Genomic DNA, 25,198 nt, shown 5'->3' with positions numbered 1-25,198 from the left:
TAAAGAAAATGTTTGCATATTATTAATGAAGTAAAATATTTTTTTTTACCCTCCCTAGCTGAATTTTATATTATATATTATATTTTATTATTATTTATATATTTTTTTTTTTACAAATAGAAAAATCCCTTTAAGGAAGAGGTCAACCTTTTATAATACCATGATTTAAGATAATATATAATTATTATTAGTATAAAAATAATTGTAGTACAAGAAGTACTAATAGTATGCTGTTTTACTTTATTTACAAAGTAGTAGTTTAGTTTATTTTAAAATACAGGCCTACCTTTTTTTTTACTAGGAAGTCAAAATTGCTTAGTTTTCTTTTTTTTAGGATTGTTTGGTGCAAAGCCAATCCAAAAGCCTAAAGCACATGATAGAGTGAAATAAAAAAAAAACATTATATACAAGAAACAAGTTGATAATTAGGTGAAAAAAGTCTGGGAATATGTGACTGCAGGTATAACATCACATGTCATCAAACAATTCCAACATATGGAGACAGAATCACTGAAACATGCCAAATGCTTTTATAGTGGAACCACCGGTGCTGTGGATGGAGTTCTAAGCCTTCTTAAAAAGTGAGATATATCTGACAGAAAGTCAATAATTGAAAATGAGACATTTGCAGTTGCATGTATAAAGTGTTTGACACTCTCCCTAAACATTGCTGCCCTAAATAAGCTTTTGAACAAGTCAAGCAATTGTATGCCTTGTTGCATGCCCGCGATACTAGTTAGGGAATTGTTTATCTCTTTGGGCATGTTATAAGATGATGATGATGATGATGATGATGATGATGATGATGATGATGATGATGATGAAGGGTTTGGGCTAAGCCTATCTTCCCAGCATGCTCCCGCGGGCTCGACTTGCAGCTGCACTGCTCCTATCATGTACATGTTCCTCCCTTCCCCTCTGCTGCTGTTCAGTGAGCTGACCATGGTGCTGAAATAATAAAAACAAGATTTACTGGGAACTCACAGCAACACTGGTTGACCTGGACTTTACAGGGCAGTGTGTATGAACCTGAAGGGTCATACACATGTGGCATAGTCTAGTTTTGGTATTTAGGAACCTAAAAACTGTATAAAATGTTGTCAATTTCTAAACCAAATCATGGTCTATGATCTTTTTTTTTTTACCAAATCTGGATTTTTGGCTAATAATAGTCCACTAAAGCACATTTGTTTCTAAATATAGATGAATGTGACACAATTAATTATCTTGCCTGATAGCGTTAGTGTGATCTTTACACGTGGCACATTCTTGTGTGTTTGTGTGTAATGTTTTGGGGGGCCCCCTCTCCACACAGCCCATAATTACAATGTTGTACACTGACATACTGTAAATGTCACCCTATAGGCATACATGTGCACGGCTGTATGTGTGGTAAACCCCAGGCTCCATTCAGATTGTTTTTCAGCATGAGGAAGTAGTGTGTGTGTGTGTGTGTGTGTGTGTGTGTGTGTGTGTGTGTGTGTGTGTGTGTGTGTGTGTGTGTGTGTGTGTGTGTGTGTGTGTGTGTGTGTGTGTGTGTGTAGAGAGCCGGGAACTGCTGGAAGGATGGATAAGGAGGAAGGACAGAAGGATGGAGTGGAGGGAGGGCGGGAGGAAGCAAAGAGAAAAAAGGGGGGATGCGCGTCATCCTAACACGCAATGATTGGTGGGAGAGAGGAGGAGGAGGAGGAGGGTGCAAACACTCTCACTGCTAAGGGTTTCATACATAGAAAAGGGTTCTTTGGACCTGCATTCACTTTTTCTTTCATATCACTAATGCCATTTTTATGTGACCTGCTTTCTGTTTTTTACTATGCCTATACATCTCAGTTTTTCCTCAGTCTTATCAAGTTATTTACTTTTTGTCAAAGGCAAAAATGTTCTTCTATCTTTGTTCTACTATTTTGTTCTCTTGCTCTTTGACATATTGAAATAACGGTTAAATGTTCTCTCCACAATATTGAGATAATCAAAATAGTATAAAGCATCAAACACACACATTTGTCACAGAAGTGTAGCGCTCGCCCTCTGGTTCTCCCTCGGGTTAACAATGTTAACTCTGTCAGCACTGTTGCCTTTGTTTGCGCTGTTAGCATGGTTAGCTGCAAGGCATGGTTATGTTGAGAGCCAGTGGAGGCAATGAATGTGCATCTGAATTTCAAGCACCTTTATATAATGCTACACTATGACACTGAATTATTTATTTATTGTCTCACATTTCTAACATTTTCACCCCTAACCAATAGATATCACTATGAAACTGCCCCTGTTGATTACTCACATAGAGACTTTTTTTGGGGCGATTACAAGTTTTTTCTAAATGTTATGTTTTAATATGCAAATGAGGCATTATCTAATGGTAACTTTTTGTGAATTTAGGAGAGACCTACAGACGCTAAAGGACACGGTAGTAAAATAAACACCTTAGTGTGTATTTTGGATGTTTTCTATCACTGGTCTAAAAGTAGACCTGTTATGGAAGCAAAATATCCCAATATATCAAAAATTGACCAGTGCATGTTTTTGCCTGTAGTGTGGTGAATACAAAAAATAAAATACGCTGTGGCGTAGTGGAGAGCAAGGTAGTTCTCCAATCAGAGGGTCGGTGGTTCGATACCCGTCTTCGGCAGTCGATGTGTCCTTGGGCAAGACACTTAACCCCAAGTTGCTCCTGAAGGCTTGCCATCGGTGTGGACTGGATGTTGCATGAATGTTAGTTAGAGTCTGATGGTGGCACCTTGCATGGTAGCCTGTCATCAGTGTGTGAATGGGTGAATGATATGTAATATACTACTGACTGTAAGTCGCTTTGGATAAAAGCGTCTGCTAAATGACTGTAATGTAATGTAATGTAAAAAAAACAGGCCGACTCGTCTTTCATATCCAAACGTCCATGAATTGTGGTCATAGCCTACAAACCCCACAATGCACCCCTCGAGGAACCCTTTATTTCTTAAGTGTGCTCATAGGCTGGCGTGAGCGCGCATCTGAACGGTGAGTGGAGCCCCCATTCTCAAATGAGAGCCGCGCGCTCCCGCCGCAAGAGAAGTGAACGCGCTCGAGGGGCTGCGGTCCCATTGACGGTTCCGTCTCCCTGACAGCAGCATCAGCATCAGCACCAGCCTCAGCATCAGCACCAGCCTCAGCATCAGCGGCGACGGTGCGAAAACAAGTAGTCGCCGCCTCGCCCCACAGCCCCGCAGCCGGGCCACCGGACCAAGCGGAGACCTGAGCCGCTCTTCAGAGGACCACCCCCCCCCCCCCTCCCCTCCCCCCCCCACCACCACCCACCCCTCTCTGCCCCGGGCCCTGAAGGACGGGAAGGAAGGAAGGAAGCGAGATCCCCCTCCCGTGTGCCATCATCCCGACCGACCGCCGGAGATATCATGGGCTCCCCGTAAAACGGAGGCGGCGGAGGGGAGAGGCGGGCGGGCGGGCGGTGGGAGGGGGTGGGGGGAGAAGACAGCGGAGCAGCGAGAGGGAGAAGGAGAGGCTGAGAGCGGCAACCGGGCACCGAAGCGCTACCGCCGCCACCGCCGCCGCCGTCACCGCTGCTGCTACTACTACCGCAGCTAGCAACGACACCGCCGCCGCCGCCGCCGCCCTGGGTGCCCCCCGCCGCCGCCATGGGAACTCCGCATCAGTCGCTCCAACCGCCGCTTTGTCCGTGGGCCATGTCGTGATCCGTGGGCTCCGCCAGCGGGTTTTCTATCCCTGATCCCGACCGAGGCGAGTAGGAAGAGGAGAGGAAGGCGGGAGGGAGGGAAGGTGGTGGTGGTGGTGGTGGTGGTGGTGGTGGTGGTGGGGAAGATGTTCGCCTCGGTGGGCCCTCGGGGCGGCCCGCGCCCACCGGTCGCCCCGGCCATCCCGGAGCCGGACCTGAGCCATCTGACGGAGGATGAGAGGAAGATCATCATGGCTGTGCTGGCTCGGCAACGGGAGGAGGAGGCGAAGGAGGAGGCCATGATAAAGTAAGGGGAGAGAGAGAGAGGGGGAAGTGTGTGTGTGTGTGTGTGTGTGTGTGTGTGTGTGTGTGTGTGTGTGTGTGTGTGTGTGTGAGAGAGAGGGAGAGAGACTGGGCCTGGGCTAATTCCGTTCTGAAGATCCACCTCCGTTCTCTCTTATGGATGAGACGTTTCCAGCATCACTCCACTGTATCTAACCATGCCTGTGTGTAGCCCTTGTGTGTGTGTGTGTGTGTGTGTGTGTGTGTGTGTGTGTGTGTGTGTCCACATCCTGCAGGTCCCCCCCACACACACTCACTCAGTCACTCAGTCACTCACTCACTCACTCACTCACTCACTCACTCACTCACTACAGGCCCATGCAGGCTACAGCTGTGGTGCCAGAAAAGAGCAGTGCAGTCCAGGTCCACCTCTAGTTTCTTAAGAGAGGCTGTAACTTTGCTCAGGAAGGGAGGAAGAAGAGGATGGTGTGAAGGATGGAAGGGGCGTGTCACCCCTTGCATGCCCCACCATCATCATCATCATCATCATCATCATCACACATCACACTCCACTCAAGACGACAAAATAGCAACCGTTTCCTCATCTGCACCTGTCTACCTTAATGTCACGGCGTGTCATTCACACCGGCGAGGGCTCGGACTTTACTTGGGAAGTTCCATTATTATGGACACAGCAGGAAAAAATTCTCCTGCTCACTGAAGGGGGCCCAGGCTTTGAGGGAGGGGGGGTGTAGAGGAAGTAGAAACCCTCCCTGTTGGCTTTTCTATCTGTGCAGCATCCAATCTCAACAGCTGCTGTCTTCAGCTCCTGGGGTGCGGTTGAGCCTTTTTTTTCCTCAGCCGTATGCGCTGTATGTAGGCCAGTGCTCTTGCAGAAGAGGAAATCGCACAGGCTGTTATAGAACCAGTAGGCCTATAGCAGGGGGGAGGGAGGGGGGAGAAGGTGCCTGTGTGTGTAATGTCATTTTGCATCAGGAGTGACTTATATTCACGGTGTGCATCCTCCTCCATACATGCATGCAGAGAGGCCTCCTACAGATTTTGGTTTGTCCTGTGCAGAAACGGGACCCACATCCAGCTCGCCCCCTTTAACTTCTTTGAAGGACCCAGAGAACGCATTGAATCCTCACGTTTTCTGCATTGGAGCTGCATGCACAGACGGGGCAGATAGAAAAGATATATAGACCAAAACCCACCTAAGCGAGGCGCTCCTCCAGCTTTTTTTTTTTCTTTTTTTTTTTTTTTTTACATCCCTGTTCTATTTTAAGCCCCTGTGTGTGTGTGCCGGACTGATAGCGCCGGCGCTGGAAACAGGGGATCGATTCATTGCATCTAAAAGAAGGAAATGTCCAACACGTGAGCTCCGGCTCTAAGTGGCTATGCATCATTTTCAGCAGAGAGGCCATGGATGCACGCTGCAAAATAAAGGCAGACTGTCAGCACATGCATGTCTTAACCTACATTGGCTTCTGCCATCACCCCCCCCCCCATCACTGTTTGGATGGAGATTGCAAAGCGGTGTGCGTGCGCGTGTCTTTACAATCTGCACTGCACTGGTTGACTAATACATGCATGGTGAGTGTAGGGCCGTGTGGGTTGTAATGCAGCGAGGCAGAGAAATACACTGCTCTTACACTCACCATCAGCTGTTAAAGCATGCAGGATCACAGTATATACGCATAACTCCCTGTTGGTATATATCTATAGCAACAATGATGTAATAGATAAATTGTGGGTAAACAATGGCGTCCTGTCAGTAATCACCATGAGGTAAAGCGATGTGTGATTTACACAAAGACAAATGGAACTGTAAAAGACCTCCCTTTTAAAAGCCTAAATCCCAGTTACATAAATAGGAAGTACAGGAGCATAGTACAGCAAAGCTCCTCCCTACAGCAACACAACAAAGCATCAATGAGTAGCGTTCCCTCACTGCACTAAAAACACAAGTATTCCCCTTAAAGACGTGTGTTTTTTTTATTGATACAGCCAAGCACTAGTGATCAAACAGTTAAGCAGGTCACTGCACTGAACTGATGGAACCAGAAACTTAGTGGAAGTCAATTCCTGCATCGCATTGCAATTTCTTAAAGGGACAGTTCACCCCAAAATCAGAGTTAATCATGTTTCCTTTTACATGTGGTGCTATTTACCAAACTAAATTGTTTTGCTGCGAGATGCAGAATGTTGGAGACATCGTACGTAAAGATGCCAGCCTTCTCTCTGACATAATGGAGCTAGATGACACACGGCTTGTGGAGCTCAAAGCGGTATAAAAAAACAATTGAAAAACCGATGTAAAGATGTAAACATTCATGACGTCCTCGTCGGGCCCAGCTGTAGCTTTAGCTAGCTCAGTGGCTAACAGCTGTGGTTTGTTAGAAGAGAATAGTTCCCAAATGAAATACCTCACAACAAGGTCTGAGGATTGTCTTCAGTAACCAGATCTTGATTTCTGGAAAAAGGTCATTGCTGTTGAGTTTTTTTAAATGTATTTCTTTGTTGGCGCTTTGAGCACCACAACCTGAGCGTCATCGGGTCCAACTATGTTTGAGAGAAGGCGGATATCTCTACAGCCGATATCTCCAAAACTAGAAGGCTCACTCCAAAACAATCTAGATTGACAGATAACAGCTACAGCTAAGAGGGAAAATTGTGTGTTTTTGATTCTCAGTATTTACCTCACTATCTAGGTTGAATACACATATATATCTGTTGCAAAAGCTCAAATATGTTTGTGCTTCTGTTGCTTTCATCTGTTGTTTCCTTGACTAGAATTGCAAGATGTGTTATGTACTGTAGGTACCTTGCGATGCATTGTACTTTCTACATTAGATATTTTAGCTGATCTGACTAAATTGCAAAAACCGTGATCCAGTAATATCAATATTGCTTTCTGATATCAAGAAAAAGTAAGCTTACAGTATGTGGCTAAACTCCAGAGAGCTGGGAAATATCTCAGAAAATCAAACAAAACAAACTGAAAGTCAGGCTTTTACTTATATTCATGATTTAAATCTCTGAGAGAGAAAGAATTACTGACCTTTAAGGACCATAAGGATGCAAATTTTCCCTCCTGATGTTACCGATACCTCAGTGTAGGGAATCTAACGATACAGTAGGGTTGTAAGAAAATATTGATACACTAGCATTATTATGTTTCGTGATACTGTATCGATTGATTCTTCAATCCCAGTTTACACGCTACGATTCGTGGCAGACAGTGGCTCAGATTGCACAATAAGTAGTGCTGTTATGTTGGATGTTACAGGGAATGTGATAAATGCAGACCACACTGTTCAGATTATATATTTAAAAAAATAGTTTTAGTCATGTGTTGGTGTGTTCTTTATACTGTGACTGTTGTTTATACTTATCCCTTGCTTATTATCGGAATATATTGAATTGAACCCCTGTATCATGATATATTGTATTGGCAGATTTTTGGCCAATACACAGATCTACGATACAGAGTATGAATTTAATACCAGTGTCTTTTTCCCTTAGATTACATGACATGCATGTGTGGAACAGATTCAGGTCATATTCATGTATTATGAGGCCAGTGATTTTAAATTAAAACACTATATTTTACAATGACATTGCCAAAAAAAATTGTATGTGGATCTGTATAACGATGACAGTTTTGTGCTGATAGAGGTCCGTAGGATTGGGCCGCTTCAACCATATCAATTTAAGAAACTACTTAAGAAATTCCCTTGGCTTCCATTCTCACACAATCTATTAGCAAGCCCCTGAAAGTTGCTGGAAATGTGTGTAATCCATTTATTTTTGGCTCTGTAACATGATCCTTATAAGCTAATAGACTTTTCAAATCAATCTGCATTTCAAGCATGGGAAAGTCTTGATGTTCTTTATGACGGATTTCCCGACTCAAGCATGTATGAAGAGTCTGCTAATTGATTTTCATGCCATATAGAAGTGAATGTAAACCAATGGACGCCTAAAACGCTGGAACACAATAAGAAACTGAAAAAATGTGTGGGATGAATTTGAAAACGTCAGCAAAATGCAGACTACACGAAATGAAAGCTACTGGCATTATTCCTTTAATCTTGTAATTTGACACCAAACTCCAGTAATAATCTAAACCTGAACGTAATTAAAAAATTGTCACATCTACCTCAATCGTTACTTTGCGTGGTTAGAATCCACGAGGAACAAAGAGATATCAGCTTTTCCTCATGAGCAGAAAGTGTCTCATAACGAGAGGGGTACCCACAGTGTTGACGATAAAAAAGACATGTCGGTTTTAGACAGTGTGGGCGTTGGCGGGGATTTCTCTCTTCAGTTCCCTCTGTGATCTCACTGATCAGAGCCCAACGTTCATGTTTATGGATGAGATGGTTTCCAATCGCACCACAAATGTGTCAGTGGACATATCGGAAGCACGTCTTTGTTGTCTAAGGCTTAGACGCCTTAAAGCACCCGTGACACTTTTGCTCTTTTGGTTTGGCCTGTTGCGCTGAGTGAGAAGAATGTCGTTCAAAATCAGCTAGCTGTACTGAGCCTCTATGCTTTTAAATCATAACTCTGCTACAACTTATTATGAGTGAGAACATAATCAGAGCCAACTAGAGCCTTAATACACAAGGTTTTATGAGGATAAGAAGATGAATATTGACATTTGAGAGCTAGCAGTTACTCATAGGAAAGCTTAGGATAATAAACTGAACCCAGGGCCAGCTGGTCAGTCTGGACTGACAGGTCTGACTCATGTTCAGTTATTTTAAATTTATATCAACACAAGAGAGGCAGAAAGTCAGAGTCATACCTTCCAAAAACAAATCTACAGAAACGAAGGAATCTTTAACATTTTCCTAACTATGTGTGTTTCAGAGAAGAGAAGCCCATCCAAGCAAGAACGGTGAACCTGGTTGGGCAGAAGAAACCTCCACAGCAAAATGACGTCCGGTGAGTGGCAACAGTCGTTTTTTGTCAACCACCCACTCAGTATCACCTTGTCAATCTGGAATTTAAAGGGGACATATCATCAGCTCATTTTCAGGTTCATAAGTGTATTTGTAGTTTTTACTAGAACATGTTTACATGCTTTCATGTTCAAAAAACTCTTTACTTTTCTCATACTGTCCATCTGAATATACCTTTTATCACCCTCTGTCTGAAATGCTCCGTTTAAGCGGCCGTGTCTTTAAGCCCCCCTCCTCCAAAAGCCCATACTGCTTTGATTGGCTGGTTGGGTTGGGCTGGGTTAATAGGCACTGCACATACCCAAATGTTTGTACACTAGAAAAACGTATATATGTCAACGTATTTGTTAAAAATCATTGTTAATAAATGCCTTTTACGTCACTTTAACGTCATTACACCCAAAGTGGCCCAAAATAACCTGCAATCAAGAGCTGGCAGTCTGTTTTTTTGCCTCAAATTCATTGTAATGTTGTGAAATGTATTTCACACCTCAGATGAGTCAACAATATAAAATATAAACTGGTTCTCTGGTACCTATCTTTCACAAGTGTGACTCAAACCATTGTAACATAATTCGTGTGGTACTCTGAAATTGAACACCTCATTTGGACTCTTTGGATTTATATTTACGGAATATGCCTCGGTTGGTGTCACTGAAAAAATATTTCAGCAAGACACACACGTCTTTACCTTCGGAGTGAGTTAATATCCTGTTAAACACACACACAAGCCCAGCTGCTGTCCGTCATTTATCAGACAGAATCGCTTCCGCTGTAAAGACGGACATGGCCAGCGTGATAAGTCCGATCGAGATCCTGTTGAGTCATTAGAGATCGGCTAATGTTGTCGTCCTCCTCCGTAGAGTTGGCTCAGGCTGGATTCAGATGCTCTGGGCGTCTCACAGTTTGCTCAGCTCTCCTGCCAAGCTGCTTGTCTGGAGGAATGACTTCCATCATGTGTGTGTGTGTGTGACATGTTTCAGTTCAACGTCTTCTCACTTGTATCTAAGTTTTCACATGAGCTTTGGAAAACAGTTAAAAAAAAAATTCAATTTGTGACCGTCGTGATATTTGATAAGATTGACCAACATAGTAAATAAGTAACCAGTTCTATTTTCACATAGTGACGCCAAAAAAACAACTGTGGGCGGGAGCGCTAACCACACACTATCCTGCTACACTAGCAGGCTACACTAGCCGCTACTGCTCTCAAGGCTAGCTAGCTCACTGCTACTGTATAGCTCAATTGATCACTAACAGGGCAATACAGCTTATTCAAGAGACTGTTTGTACCATGTACTCCTGTCTCTTAACTGTTTACAAAATGGTGCCGCTTTTGTGAAGCATTTTATAATCTGAAAGAGTTGGGTTATATAAAAAAAGTGGTGCTAATAAGCTTTAGCTTCCTCTGTTTACTACTTTGGCGCTCTTTTCCCTCAAAGGTCAGCATGGAATGTGGTTGGTTAATGGCAAGAGTTCACTAAAGTTAAACTGATTGTGTACTTCGATGAGCTAAAGCTGAACAGCAGCTCAAGCTAGCTAAATGTTTTCATCGTATACAACAAAATATTTTTTTTCTTCTCCCTACTTTAAAGCAGACTACAATAATAGGCTTTTTTTTTCAAATAGTGTTGCACAGTATGAGGAATTATATCTGTCAACTAGGAATGTAAAAGTAAATACATAATTAATTTTGCCAAAGGATATTGCAAGGGTACAAGCTGTTGGATGTGGATGGGCACGAGTTGAATCATGAGTTAAAACGGGATTGATCAAAAGACTGTACACAATCTACAAGTCAGTTACAAGTTCCAGGCAGCAAACATCTCATTAAAAAGGCTGTGGTGGTTTATTACTAGAAATGTACTGATTGCACTTTCCTTGGGCAATTCAGATTTTCCTTCTTCCTAAGAACAATAATATTTTTGTGGCTTTTCTTTCATGAAAAATTCATGAAAGTGTTATTAATTCACTGGTGTTTGTTCATAATAAGACATTGACCATTAAACAACTTTTCTATTTTATAATTGTCTCCAAAACTGAACCAAGTTACAGGACCTTCTCTCGCTCTCGCTCAAACAAAATTTCTAAATAAAAGAGTTCCAGGTTACTGGACAATTAAAATCCAACTGTAATGAATTGCAGTATGTACCACTTTATCTAACATGTTTTATATTCCCAGAAGAACTGAGCACCCGGGGGTGAGGTGTGTAATTGTTTGAGAGAGAGAGAGAGAGGAAGAGAAGGTGAAGGGTGGGTTATTGCAAGTAATTGTTAATACCTTACTCGGAATGCTACTTTCGCATTTTGAACCCGCCTGCCTGAACCCATGATATTTTCTAGTAATCTTACCCAAAACCCACCCGCACTCATCACTATTCCACACCAACGACAGGATGTGTGTGTGTGGACGTAAAACCAACATGCAGTATGTGTGCAAATGTGAACTGCAAAAAAAGGGATATATGAGCCTGATCAATCGGTGCATCTTGTTACCAATTGTGAAAGCAAAACGATCCCAATGTGATAGATCTCCGGATCCTGTCACACTGGCAACACATATACAGTATAGCCATGGCTGCTGAGATTCATGGGTACTGTAGTATTTCATGCTTATTCACATAAAGAAAAACTATTATTCCTTAGAGACAAATTCAAAATATTTAATCCAGAACATATTGATAGCCTTTTGAAAATATTCGAGGAGACCCCCGTGATTTTCGATGACATTGAAGTTATAGTTTAACGAACAGTTTTACATGCAAATTTACATTGGGAAATATACTTTGAGCTTCAATAGTGCCAAGCTCTTTACTTCTATATTCCTCTAAGCCTTTGCAAGCTTGCCAACTAACGTCATACCCAGAATGCAGGTGGTTAGAGGTTTGCTTTCACTGAAACATCGTCTCTCATCTCGTCTCCAACTAGTGGGGATTGGACGCTTGATGGGTTGGTCAGGAGCCATTCTTCATAAACTCATTCTTCTAAGCTCAGTGATCGTCCTTCCTTCACCGCTGTGTGTGTGCCTTGTTATTTGATCAGTGGTTGTTATAAGGACTTGAATTGCAAATGATATTTGAAACAGACTGTCGAATTCACTCCTTGATGTCATATGAGCATCTCCGTCTCCAGCTGGCTTGTTTTGCGCGTCAAAATGCAAGTTCTCCACGCATTTCTGTTTGCAGTGACCTCTGCAGCCAGTACTTTTATTTTTTTTCCTGCCGCACAATGATCAAAGGATAAAGCTTGTTTATGTTCTCTCTGTGTGCACTGTATGTGTGTGTTGGTGTATGTGTCTCTCTGTTTGCGTGTGTTGTTGGATCAGAGAGTGAGGTGGGATTACAGAGTAAGTCAGCTGGAGCACATCTGCTTCTCTGAGGAATCCCACAATATGGCCCCCTGTTTATAACATTATACAATCAGTGCCTCTCCGGTCAGTATTCCCCCACATTATTCACCAGATGTTACAGTCAGTGTTCCTGCAGTACTCTTCCTGCAGGGGCCATCGAGGTGAGATAACATTATGTCCATAAAGTGATTTTATAAACCAGGGGGACTGTTGAGCTTCATAGACACATTTGTGATGTTGGGCTTTATGAATACAACTGACTTGACTTGACTCTGTTAAAGGAGCAGTGTGTAGGATTTAGTGGCATCTAGTGGTGAGGTTGCAGATTGCAACCAACTGAATACCCCTCAGCTTACCGCTCCCTTTACACGTGTAGGAGAAGCTATGGTGGCCTTTAGGCAACGTAAAAATGCAAAAGGCTCTCTCTAGGATCAGTGTTTGGTTTGGCCGTTCGTGGCTATCTTAGGAACATGGGGTGCAACATTGAAGAGTCCGACCTTCCACCCCACCCGTCTACTTTCAAAAAAAATAAATCGAATTTCATTGCATGTGACTAAACTGATATTGCAATATATTTTTTTCTGCAATATATATTGCAATATGACACAATACAGTAGGCTAAATGCACAAATCTGGGAGGACACTGAGGACAGTCCGCCCCCGTCGACAGTTGCATCAGGAGCCAAGTCTCTTAGTTGGAGGCAAGGAAAAACTACAGTGTTTTGGACGACTTGGATATTCAGCTGTATTTACTCAAGTAAGAGTACACGGCTAAAGAGATGCAGCGGAGAAAGGCCGAGGCGGAGGCTGCACTAGCCATGCGAGAGAACATGGCCGGTGGGGCCCCTCCTGGGTGTCAGAAGTTCTACTCGCAATGCATCCTAGTAGATGTAGGCACTGCTGGCGCAGCTTCGCGAGCAGAAGAACTCAGCTTTCTGTGTCAGTACAGTGCGCACTGAGGAATTTTTACTGCTTCAATTGATTACATTTACCAGAAACACTGATTAGACTTCCACAAAAGCGCTGCTTAATTGTCCCCATTAATATCAGTATCTCATTATGGAGAGCTTTGGTCATTCCTTTACTCATTTCAGTAAGTAAAAAAAAAAAGCATCACTCAGGGAAACCCTGGATGGCAGGCTGTTCGCTGTGTGTTTCTCAAGGCATAATGTTTATTAACAGAATTATCCAGTCCGTAGGAAATAAAGTGGGCAGGAAAAACCTGGCTGCTATCGGTCAGTTCTTGCCAAGCGTCCATCAGGTTGATGGGCTCAGTAGAGACAGATTGGACTTCTGGTGAGCCGTCGATGGAGCTTCTGGCCATCTCAAAGCGCTGTGAGAGAGAACGGCTTGTTCTTAAACTTGACCACTGTGTACTTTTGAGTCCATCTCTTGGGGGTCTTTGAACTTTTAATAAGCCCCGGAGTTGCAGACGTTTCAGAGTCTGCAGGGGAACATGTAATCCTTCAGCTGTAGTTAATCACCATATGCAACAATGTGTGTCATTAACGACCTTGTGTTAATGGGTGCATTTCAAATTAGTCTTTCAACATGTTCTCTTGAGATGTCCACCAATAAAAGTTATTGCGTTAATAATGCCGTCGCTTTGCGTACAGGTGTTTCTTTTACAAATGATATGAAACTAATATTGTGGTCACAAAATATATCTTGTGAGATGAAATGGGTTAATTTGGATATGATCTTCTGGTCCTCGCTCCAACCACCATGTCTGCACAGCAAACCCCCATGCTTCTGTAAAGGCAACATGGATGTAATGCGGTTTAAAGATGTTTACACTCCACATCGCTAAATGTGATTGGCGCCAGGTGTCCCCTGAAAGCGGGGTACCATGGCGACGGCCCAGCAGCCCCGTAGTAACCTCGGCGACCCCCTGGGATTGGCGAGGAGTCACTTCCTCACTTCCTTCAGGGATTGGCTGTTATCCTGGTCTTCCCATGAGTCTTTGCTCCAGCGGGGACCCCCGGGGGGCAGGGACTTGACACACTCTCACTTACATTTCTGCACGCTTGAGAGAGTTCCATCTTTACCGGATAGGAAGCATTTCTTTTTTTTTCTCCATAACTGGGTCTGTTGAAAGGAATGAGAATTTTATGAATTGGTGGTTTGTGTAGAGAGTGTAGTGTACAGTGTAGAGTCTGAGGTTTTACCAATTTATGTTTATGTTCAACTTTGTTCTTATTTAAAAAAAAAAAGAAATACATCTAATATTAGTAATTAACATTGTACACATGAAGTTAAATTTTGAGATTTGGAAAATGCGTGAATCTTGTGTTGAAGTAGTGGATGTGCGTTTGTTGGGTAGGTATTTGGTTTTCAATTTTGGGCTTTGAATATTCTTTTTTTTATTTATTTCTTTCACTGAGGAGTCCATTTTCAAACTGCACTCTATGAATAAACATGATCTATTTTAGGAAGACCGGCGGTTTGATCTGATTGGCTTCTCCAGTAAATGACAATGTGTCCTTGGGCAAGGCACTTAACCCCAAATTGCTCCCGAGGCTGTGCCATCCGCAAAGAAATGTGTGTGTATGTGAATAAATTGGCAATGGATGAATAATGGCATGTTGTTTAAAGCACTTTGAGTGGTCTGAGGACTAGAAAGACAATGTGAGGCTGTCAGTTATAACATACATAATTGGATATGTTAGCTTCTTAGCTTAAATAAAAGATAACTCATTTAACACAGTTCAAAGTTTCACTATTTGTTTGGCTACCAGCATCATACTAGCTATTATCGGCATCAGTGGATGAATTGCTTGCTAGAAGCTAGCAGGCTTTGTTAAGCTAGCAAGCTAGCGACCTTTGTTACTCTAGCAATCTAGCTAGCTTTGTCCAGACAGAGTTGGTACAAATTAATTATGATATATTTTCTCTATACAATCAGACTTATTTTTGCAAACAAAGGAGTCTCTCTGGATTCCTTCTGCATTGGCTTCACTTCACAGAACCGGAGTTGCCGCTTGGCCTCAATCGAACAGAGTTTTTCACTATGTTTTCCTTAACATAACTAAGTATTTTTGTGCCTAAACCTGAGTTTCCTGCAAAGACGGAAGTTTATTTTGGAAAGAATGTAGTCATGTAACAAGCGGATAATAAAAGGCACGAACGGGCAAAACACTGATCCTCTTCACCTGATGAAAAATTTGCGTCCCACCAGCTTCTCAAAGTCAAATGAGTTACTGACGCAACCACCGCTAATAGCTTGTAGTGTAGTGTAGTGTTGTAAATGTCACAATTTAAACAGCCCTTAATAACAAGGAGACTAAAAACGAGGACACCAGTTGATCACATTTGATGTGGTCGGAGCTCTGTATATGTGTGGGTACATAGCATGTGTGAATACGCACTATGTGTGATTGTTTGTGTTGAGGAGCATTCGGGTATCTGTGTGTGTGTGTCTGTGTGTTTCCATGCTGTCTGTGTGTGTCTGTGTGTATACATGCTGTGTGTGTGTGTGTGTGTCCGTGGGTATACATGCTGTGTGTGTTTCTGTGTGTATACATGCTGTGTGTGTGTGAGTGTCAGTGTGCATACATGCTGCGTGTGTGTCTCTGTGTGTATACATGCTGTGTGTGTGTCCGTGTGGATACACGCTGTGTACATGTGTGTTTGTGCTGCCTGGCTGTGTATGGCGTTGCCAGGCCATATGGAGCGCTGTCTGGGGAGCACACTACCCACTTAGCTCTGCTGTTGGCTCTGGTGCTCTCTCCATCTGTCCCTCCTCTCTCTCTCTCTCATCCCGCCCTCCATCCCTTTCTCTCTCTGCCTCTCTCTTTCGTTTACTCTGTTTTTTTCTTCTCATCTTAATCTTTTGTTCCTTCTATCTTTAATTTTTTTATATCCCGGAGCCGTCTCTCTTCTTCCTTTTTCTCCTTTCCCTTCAGTCCTCTACTCTTACTGTGCTTGATCTCAGCTTAAACGTGATCCAAAAATAGTCTTCTTAGGTATTTGTCTAATTACAAGTGTGTGTGTGTGTTCGTATGTTGGCATGTGCACTCAAATAAATCAAGTGTGCGTGACAGAGCTAAGTGTGTTGTCAAGCACTCCTCTTCACCCACTTTCTTTCCATTTGGTGGTAATTGCTAAAGTCCCGCAGCCACCGTGCTCTTGGAACATCCACAATGGCGAGAAAGGTGACGGGGATCAGAGCTCGACCCAACACAGAATAGAGCATTGAACGCCCTCCTGTGGGCTCCAGACCCTTGCTGTTCCATTTATTTAAACAGGAAGGTTGAAATCTCGGAGCCAATAATCAATGAAATTACTTGTGGAGGGGGTCTGTTGTTGTTGGCTCACTGACAAAAGTAGCGCAGTGTTTGTTTTCGAGCTACCTCCCTAATCCACCCATAGACTGTCTATAAGAAGTGGGCGTAGTCATCATGACATCACTCATTGGTTTGTGGACTGCAGTTTTGGCCGTCGCCATCTTGGCTTTTTTTGCAACCAGTAAATGGAAATGGCCATATTTGGACTGCGAAGTACGGAAGTAGCGACCTGTCAATCACAAGGCAGCCTCTCCCTAAAGCATATACTGCTTTATGCTCTCTTTGACTCTAAATGGACCATCATTTACTAAATGAACATAATGTTGCATTGAAGAAGACTTAATACTATCAAATTAAACCATAAACTCATGTGAGAAGTAGAGTCATTTCTTCATAGACTTCTATACAATCAGACTTATTTTTTGCAACCAGAGGAGTGGCCCCCTGATGGCCAGTAGAGATATTGCAGGTTTAAGACACCTCTGCATTGGCTTCACTTTTCAGAACTGGAGGTTGTCCCTGAATCCACCCCAGCCTTCCCTCATCCCAGCTGATATGCTTGTCCACAGGTCCATCATGCGTGCAGCGGCACATGGTGTGCTCATTACCTTTTACCTGAAGTGCATTGGGATCAATTATAAGTGGATTAGAATCACTGAGCTTGTGGTAAACTATGAGCTGGTGATAGTCAGCCTCATACTGCAAACATAAATAAAACACTAGGAAAAGCAGTATGATGTACCCAGAGAAGGTCTGATATGGAATATAAACACTCCGAAAAGTGACTTTGAGTTCCAAGACTTTGCGGTACAGAAATGTATTGTATTTTTCGTATTTCGGCCAATGCATTTCGCCTCTGCATACATATGAAGAATGTGTTTACAGAAATTTCTACTGGAGAGACGGGGCAGTGACGATATCAGTTACTGAGAATCACAGTCTTCCTGATAGAGGGATGAGCAGCATTTAAAAGGAATATAGGAGGCAAGAGAGAGAGTTCGGAAGAAAGAACGAGCGGAAGAAACGGCAGAGAAAGAGCGAGGACGAGGGGTGAGGCACATCCATAGAAAGAGGAGGAAGGGGGAGGTGAGAAGAGTGGAGGAGGGAATGAGCAGGAAGGAAAAAAAAAAGAGCAGGAGACGCACAGGAGGGAGTTGGTTTGGTGAGCTACAGTTGGAAGCATCACATCCACTCGTACCGCATTAAATCACAACTGTCAGCTTCAGCATGAGTCATCACTTTTTGTGTCTGTTGGGAATTCCCAAAAACCACAATCTGTTCTTCTTTAGTGTATATTATAACAAAAACTTTCAATCCCGATGCTTTAAATAAGAAACAGAGTTATTAGAGCAAATCCAGTAAGTTGTAAATACAACCAAGAAGCGGAGGGGAATAAGAGAGAGTGTGATATAAGGAAAAGATGGGAGGATGTAAGGACGGATGGAGGGAGTGGGGGAGGTGGGAGTACATCCGAGCAGCTCAGCATGGCGGGCTCTCTGACGGAAGTGCGGGTGAGGGGAAGGGATGGAGGAGGAACAACGGAGCTTGGCACAGACAGAGACAACTAGAGGGCGAGAGATTCTCCGTGTCCCTGCAGCCATATGGTGGTGAACAGCCAGGCCACTGAAAAAAACACAATATACATGCACTGAAAGGGCTAATTATATTGTAGAAAATAAGCCCATCCATCATATTTTACATGTCCAGATAGAGTTTTTTATTTTAAGTAGAAGAAAATGTTTAACTAGAATACTCAATTGTATTTATCTTTCAATATCTTGCATTTATAGATACTTTAATTTAATAAGAGACACATGATCGAATCACTTGGTTAATTACAATGAATAACTAATCAGCTAAAACTTGACTTAAAGAAAACCTAATGATGTTGACCAAATGTGATAAAACTAACAAGGGCATTTGACACAGGACTGAATAAAAATATAGCTAAAAACACTACACAGTGTAGCATTTAGTGGCAAAACAGCCTATACAGAGCTAAACAAAAGTAAATATTGGACTTTCACATTATTCAGGTGGCCAGAAACACAACTCCAAATAAATGCTAACGCAGCTGTGTCTGATGGATGGGTGAATAGTCAACCGTAAGCTAACACATGAACTTAAAAACTGATAATATGTCAATACCATGTTCACATCTGGTTAAGGGATACCCCAAGTGCCCCCCCAAAAATAATTAATGCAGGTTCAATTACTCTAGGTGGGATTGTTAGTACTTAAAGTAATATAGCATGTATACTGTATGCATGAGTTAAAACATTTTTTATTATTACAATGATAACCAAAAAGTAATTTTTACTTATTTTTTACTAATCATCTCTGACCAGGGTCTGACAGCTATGCAGGGAGTGCAGTTAGTGACACTGTGTGCTCCATTGTAGCTCTGACAGCAGAGTGGGGTGGGGCTAAGCATAGGGTCAATTGATTTTGTGCACGTTGTCCATATTTAATGAAAACATAGCTTACTGTATCATGATGTTAATACTAAAAATGTATTTCAATTTCAGATTTGAACAATTTTTCTCACCTCTGGAGCCTTAAAAGAACATATTTTGTATCAGTTTCATGTCAATCTCATATAATCTAGCACAATTCAGGCCAGTTTCATAATCCTAGAAGGGTGATAAACTCCTTTTATGCAAATAATAAGGTGTTAAAGTCAGTGTAGGTGGATCTCCTTTGCATGCAAACAAATTCCTTTTCTGTATGCACACACACACACTCAATTGCTGCAGACCGGAAACTAATTTCTAATTCTGGCATGCATTTTTCCTTCCATTCAATTTCACAAATAGCATGAGAGAGAGGAAACTTTTTAATACTCGTCTATTATAGGACACAGAATGAGTTCCAATCAATCTTGTAGATGTCTCCCCTACAGTAAGAGCGTGTGTGTGTGTGTGTGTGTGTGCGCATGTGTGTGTGGGGACTAGATTAAAAGACAGGACTGGGGAGGTAAAGAGGATGCTGAGAGGGAGACAGTTTGAGGGAGCGGTTGGAGAGAATGAAAACTTTTCAAGGTCTTTACTTAAAGCATCTCACAACAGAACTGAGTAACAAGGGAACAGGAGTTACTTTCAAAAATAAGTGTTGGGGAACAGATGGGAACGAGACGGAGTGCTTAATTTCTAAATGGCCGCGAGGTGATTTTATTCTGACACTGACTCATTGTTATTTGATTCATGTCTGCCTGCCTTTTGAATATCGATCCAGGAACCGGAGGAGTGACTCATACTCGGCCACATAGAGGTCTGAGTCACTACGGAGGGAAAGAGATTTGAAGCTGGCTCCCAAACCCCATCCTTATGCCCCCCTGCTTTATAAAAAGCCCGGGACCGGGTGGGGAGGGCCCGAGCCAGCGTTTGGCTCGGCAGCAGTAATGACGCTCAAGGACTGAAGGACTCAGCTCTTTTATCTGCGTTATTTTTAGACGTCAATGAGGGGGGGTCCTTAACTTTTTTTTGGAAGTTGTTGAAACTGAAGCTTTAAGCTTTGATTGAGGATTCAGGCGCTGGGAGAGAGCGGTCCAAATCCATTTTTGGTAAGCAATTGATAAAATTGAAAGGAAGCTTTGCATGCGGAAATAATTTGGAGGTTGTTAAAGGTCAGAATGAGTGGAGCTAGTTGAAGGTGTTCAGAAGCCAGCTCATGAAATTAAATATAATAGGCTGGTGTTTTTCTGTATTTTTCTTATTGTCAACCAATTCCATGAATACAACGTACGAACAATATCTATAAACGCCTCACACAACGTATATCGTTTCATAAAAAAGAGAAGTCGTTTTCTTGGCCCAGTAGTGTTGTTTAACACTACTTTCAGCCGTGGCTTAAGAGGGATTTGGTGTGCAAGTGACTCTCAAGGTCCCAAAGGTACCCTTCATCTTTTGGTCTTATGTTAATACCTTTGTCTTTTCCAGTGGGTATTGCTGTGCAAACAAGGGGCAGATTGTAGTGTATGCCAGCTGACCTGGTGGGTAATAAGGAGACCACAGCTAATTTTTGCTCATTTTTGTAGATACGTTTGGCCCTGGCTGATATTTATGACAGCAGGACGGTGTATGTGTGATTAATTTAGGATAAACTACAGTGTGTGTGTTCATGGTCAAAAAAGCTACATGTCACCCAGTGTTATGCTGTATTTCATTTATGTGTTTTTAATAGTTTTAATGAGGCTCTATGGCACAGAGCAATAAGATACATAGGGATTTGAATGGGCAAGGCAACTTTATTTGTATGGCACATTTCTTACAGCAGGGCAATTCAATGTGCTTCACAGGATAATTAAGATACAGCAAATGTAAAAAGTTTCGATTTTAGCGCGGTTTGTTTCCAATGACACTAGCCTTTATCCTTCGCAAAATGTTGGCATTGTTTGTGTCTGCAAACCACGAATGTTTCTGAACCAAAAATAGGTTTCTTAAAAGCGTTTCATATCCTTTCTATAGCTCACTTGCAGATACACACAATTCGAAGTGGTTAACGCTGTGAAACGAGATCATGGTTTGTGTTAAAGTAATAATGTAACAAAGTAATGTATCAAGTATAACAACGGAACTAGCGTCTTACAGAATGTACAGGTGTGAACTTAACATTTGCTTATGATTTCACACAGGACACGGACAGCGGACTCCTGAGTGAAAGTCCTGTGTTTGTTTGACCCGTCCCCCCTTTGTGGACTTTATAGCATGTCATCCTCGTTACCATATGTTATCAATGTATCCGTGGTTTGAAGGAATGTACAAGGCCAACCTTTTCAACTGGCAACCGGGCTGCTTTGTGAGCAGGGCTAACTTTAAATATACACACACACACACACACACACACACACACACACACACACACACACACACACACACACACACACACACACACACACACACACACACACACACACACACACACACTAACACACATAGCGTGTTCAGGAGACCAGGTAGAAAGGTCAGTGACCTATATAGACACCCTTTCAAAGCCTCCATCAAACTGTAATCATCAGTGAAATAGAAAAAAGAATGTATACACTACACACACTGGTGCTGCTATTGCTGTTGCGTCATAATGACATTTTCATTCAGGATTGCACAGCACCTACAAAATATCAGGTTAAAATCTTTAAAATGCCAACAAGGGATTTCCCTGCAAGGAAGATGGTTGGGTGTGTGTGATCATGCACTGTCCCTGCCAGGTAAAGGTCCACGTGCTGTCCAGATGTGAGTTACGGTTCATTGTAGCATCTGTCACAGTGCTATACAGTTAGTCCAGAAGCTCCTCCCAGTCTCTGCACCCACTCGACTCCTCCGACCTCTGTCCTTTCTTACCCTTTCTTACCTTTTTCAAGGAATCTTTGCTCTTCTTGCCCTCAAAAAACCTTCTTTGTGTTGACTGATATACGGGATCTTCTTCCTCTGTGTCATAAAGCCAGTTTAGAGGATTGGTGAACTTCAAGTAATTAATCTAGTAGTTTAACTTCAATTTTCAGTAGTTGGTAGTTCAACCACCAAATTTGCGTGGTGAGTCAAGTAGTTGAATTCCTTTTTATGTGTAGTTAACAACTGATCTACAAACAATTTTGAGCCACAAAAGAAAAGGAATGTTTTTTTTATTTTTTTATTTCACCGTTGCTTCTTTACTGTAATTGAACCCCCTTGGACGAGCCCTGCCCCCTTTTTTTCTTTTAATGCACTTGTCAGGCAACCACCACCACACACTTGACCTTTGACCTCCGTGCAGTGCCCGCATGTGCACGATGGCGGGCTTTGCTCAGTGCTCACATGACGCCATCATTTGTATCTTTCAGCATGTTGAAGACTGATTTATATTGTACAAGTGAGGCTTGCTGCCCGAGCAACCTGGCCCCGGATAAGCGGGAGATAATGGATGGATGGATGGAAGTCAGATGTTACAAAACTGTCCACATGGTGCTGGGTAGCACTTCATCCCAGTGCTTTCAACGAACGCTCCCAGCGTTTTTAAATATTTCTATGGCAAAATTATTTTTCTATTTCTCACCACGAGCAGCAAACGGAGGATGTCTGCTTCATACTTTGTATAGATGAGCTTGTCGGAGCTCAATCTGACAGCCTTAATGTCAGAGCCATGGAGTCAAGTTGTATGGTGATAAAAGAACAACACTCACCAGCAACAATCTGTGACCCCCCCGGCAGATCTGCTTCCACAAATGTGTCGTTTCGGTCTTTGTCTTTAAAGTGTATGTCCAAAACAAAAAACTCAGCATATACAGACACTGCCAAAACAAGCTTCGCCTCCATTTATTGCAGGGATGCGCTGGCGCTTTTATGAAAAGTTTTTTACTTAAAGTGCTCAAAGCGGCTGCACAAATAAGGCGGAAAGCTCCGATAAAAGGGGCTCAGGTCAATGAAATGGTCTAAAAAGTTGTGGCGTATTTTTTGGGGGGGTTTATTTATGACATGTGAACAAGTGGGCACTCAATTCAGTGGCATTTTCGCTGGCATGTGAATATATATATATATAGCATGTCATCCTCGTTACCATATGTTATCAATGTATCCGTGGTTTGAAGGAATGTACAAGGCCAACCTTTTCAACTGGCAACCGGGCTGCTTTGTGAGCAGGGCTAACTGGTAGCTTATAGTTTAACTTTGTCCAGTGTGAAGCTTGCAAAGCTATGCTTTCAGAGTAGCTTTTCCAACCCTGCATAGAGATTCTTTGTTGTCCAAACAGTATTAAAAACACACCATAGTGAGCTACACTGCAATGGGTGAAATGTTCCTTTATTACCATGAACACACACACACACACACACACACACACACACGTACTTTGTTTTGACTCAATGCTGCTGCCGGAAATATTCACTAGAGCACCAAATGTGTATTAATCCGCAACAGAAAATCTTTACTCCAGTTTTAACAATGTTCGCTAAAAACTACAGTGCCCAGCTGTTCTATTAAATTACTGAGCTTATATAAAAAAAAAAGTATACACTTGTGACCTATTTTTTTCAGATTTAAGCTGCAAACACACTGCCGTTCTCGTACTGTTCCGGAAAACACACTGCCGCCACAGCACTGTGCAACACATGCTTTATTGAAAACAGTGAAAAGACTAGTTTAGTTGTTTTCTGACTATCAAGCCTAAACTAAAACTACAACTTCTACGGGAGCCGGGATGCACAAGCAGGTAGCAAGTTTTATTTGACGACAGTAATAAAAATTTGGATTAACGCCAGCCTTTAGTTGTCAGTATCTCAAACATAGACACATCACTCAAATTAACAAAATGTAAAACTGAGAAGTCTAAAGTCTAAAAAGTAAAGTTTTCTCACTCTACTGACGGATTTGTTCACTTTCTTTAGGAAACATAACATTTAAGGACTCCTTAGTATAGTAAATGGCTTGTTAAGATGGATACTTTGCAGCTTTATAATGTCATTTAATTTGCATATTCACAATAACAATTCTTTACAGTTTATCTCTGCACACCAAAGAGATCCATCTTGGCATATATTTCAATGTCATTGTTTAAAAGCCAAATTTTCCTCTGAATATTTAACAATATGCAGATAAATGCCAATTTATGTAAAATTTATGTTCCACTTTCATTCAGATAACTTAGTTTTTTACTTTTTTTTTTTACACCATGCTAAATGAGGGAACCATTTTTTAGTTAGTGAAATCCAGTTTAATTTACATTCTCATAGACAAAGCTTAGGTTTCTCTCTGTGTGCGGAGTCAGAGTGCAGAGCTTGTTAGTGCTGCACATCCTAGTTATGAGACACTTTATGTTAATGTTATTTTGCTATTTTTTTTTACAATACATGCACCCACATAGACAGGATTTATTTTTACGTTCAAGAGTAAAGGCATTGAACATTCTGATGGAAAAGTGGAGTGTGTTTATAAGCTTGCTTGTGAGAAAGTGAAGCTTTTATGCTCACTTTGCTTTAACCTTGCGTCTTGCTACATTTGAATATGGATATATCCCTACATTTCCTTAATGAGCTCGTTCTCTATTTTCTCCATCGCGGTGTACACCTCTCTCTGATCTCTGTCTGTCTCTCTGCCTCTCCTTCCCTCCCCTCCCTTCGCTCCCTCCTCCTCCCTGTCTCCCTCTCATGATGATCTGCCAACCCGCTTCCATACATTTGATGTGATGAAGATTATTTTTCCACCTGCGAGAGTGAATCTGATGGCTTGTTGCGGTTGACTGATTTGATGTATTTCCTGCTCCTGTTCTCATTGTTTGTTAATATACAGTATGTTCTACTTTGCCACAAAACACACACACACACACACACACACACACACACACACACACACACACACACACACACACACACACACACACACACACACACACCGTGTCCGTTGCCTACCTGGTTTAGGAGACAAATGGCCGGCTGGTTAGCAAGGTAACTAGCTTGTCCTTTACAAAGAGCAAAGTTGGAGTGATGCGGGAGGGACTCCTGGCCAACAGCCCACAGTTCGAGGGACTCTGGCCAACAGCCCACAGTTCGGCTCATTTACACTCAGCAGTGTAGCATGGCGTAATTAGCAAGCTAGCTAACTATGGCAGCTGTCCACTAGTTAGCTAGCTAGTTTGGTAACTCCACATTACTTTGTACTTTGGTTACAGAAATTAA

General features: G+C 42.3%; 1 protein-coding gene across 1 annotated transcript in view; it reads left to right on the top strand.

Annotated features, from left to right (window-relative positions):
- Window positions 1-3,810: 3,810 nt before the first annotated feature.
- Window positions 3,811-25,198, top strand: part of LOC129092396 (regulating synaptic membrane exocytosis protein 1-like) — an 86,664-nt gene continuing 65,276 nt past the window's right edge. Inside the window, 2 exon segments of the mRNA XM_054600337.1 lie at window positions 3,811-3,971; window positions 8,828-8,902. Of these exon segments, the coding sequence (XP_054456312.1) occupies window positions 3,811-3,971; window positions 8,828-8,902 (236 nt within the window).

This window comes from Anoplopoma fimbria, chromosome 6 (genome assembly GCF_027596085.1).
Source record: "Anoplopoma fimbria isolate UVic2021 breed Golden Eagle Sablefish chromosome 6, Afim_UVic_2022, whole genome shotgun sequence".
In the NCBI taxonomy this organism is placed as follows: Eukaryota; Metazoa; Chordata; class Actinopteri; order Perciformes; family Anoplopomatidae; genus Anoplopoma; species Anoplopoma fimbria.
Note: the sequence above shows the minus strand (reverse complement) of the source record. Positions and strands in the feature narration are given on the sequence as shown.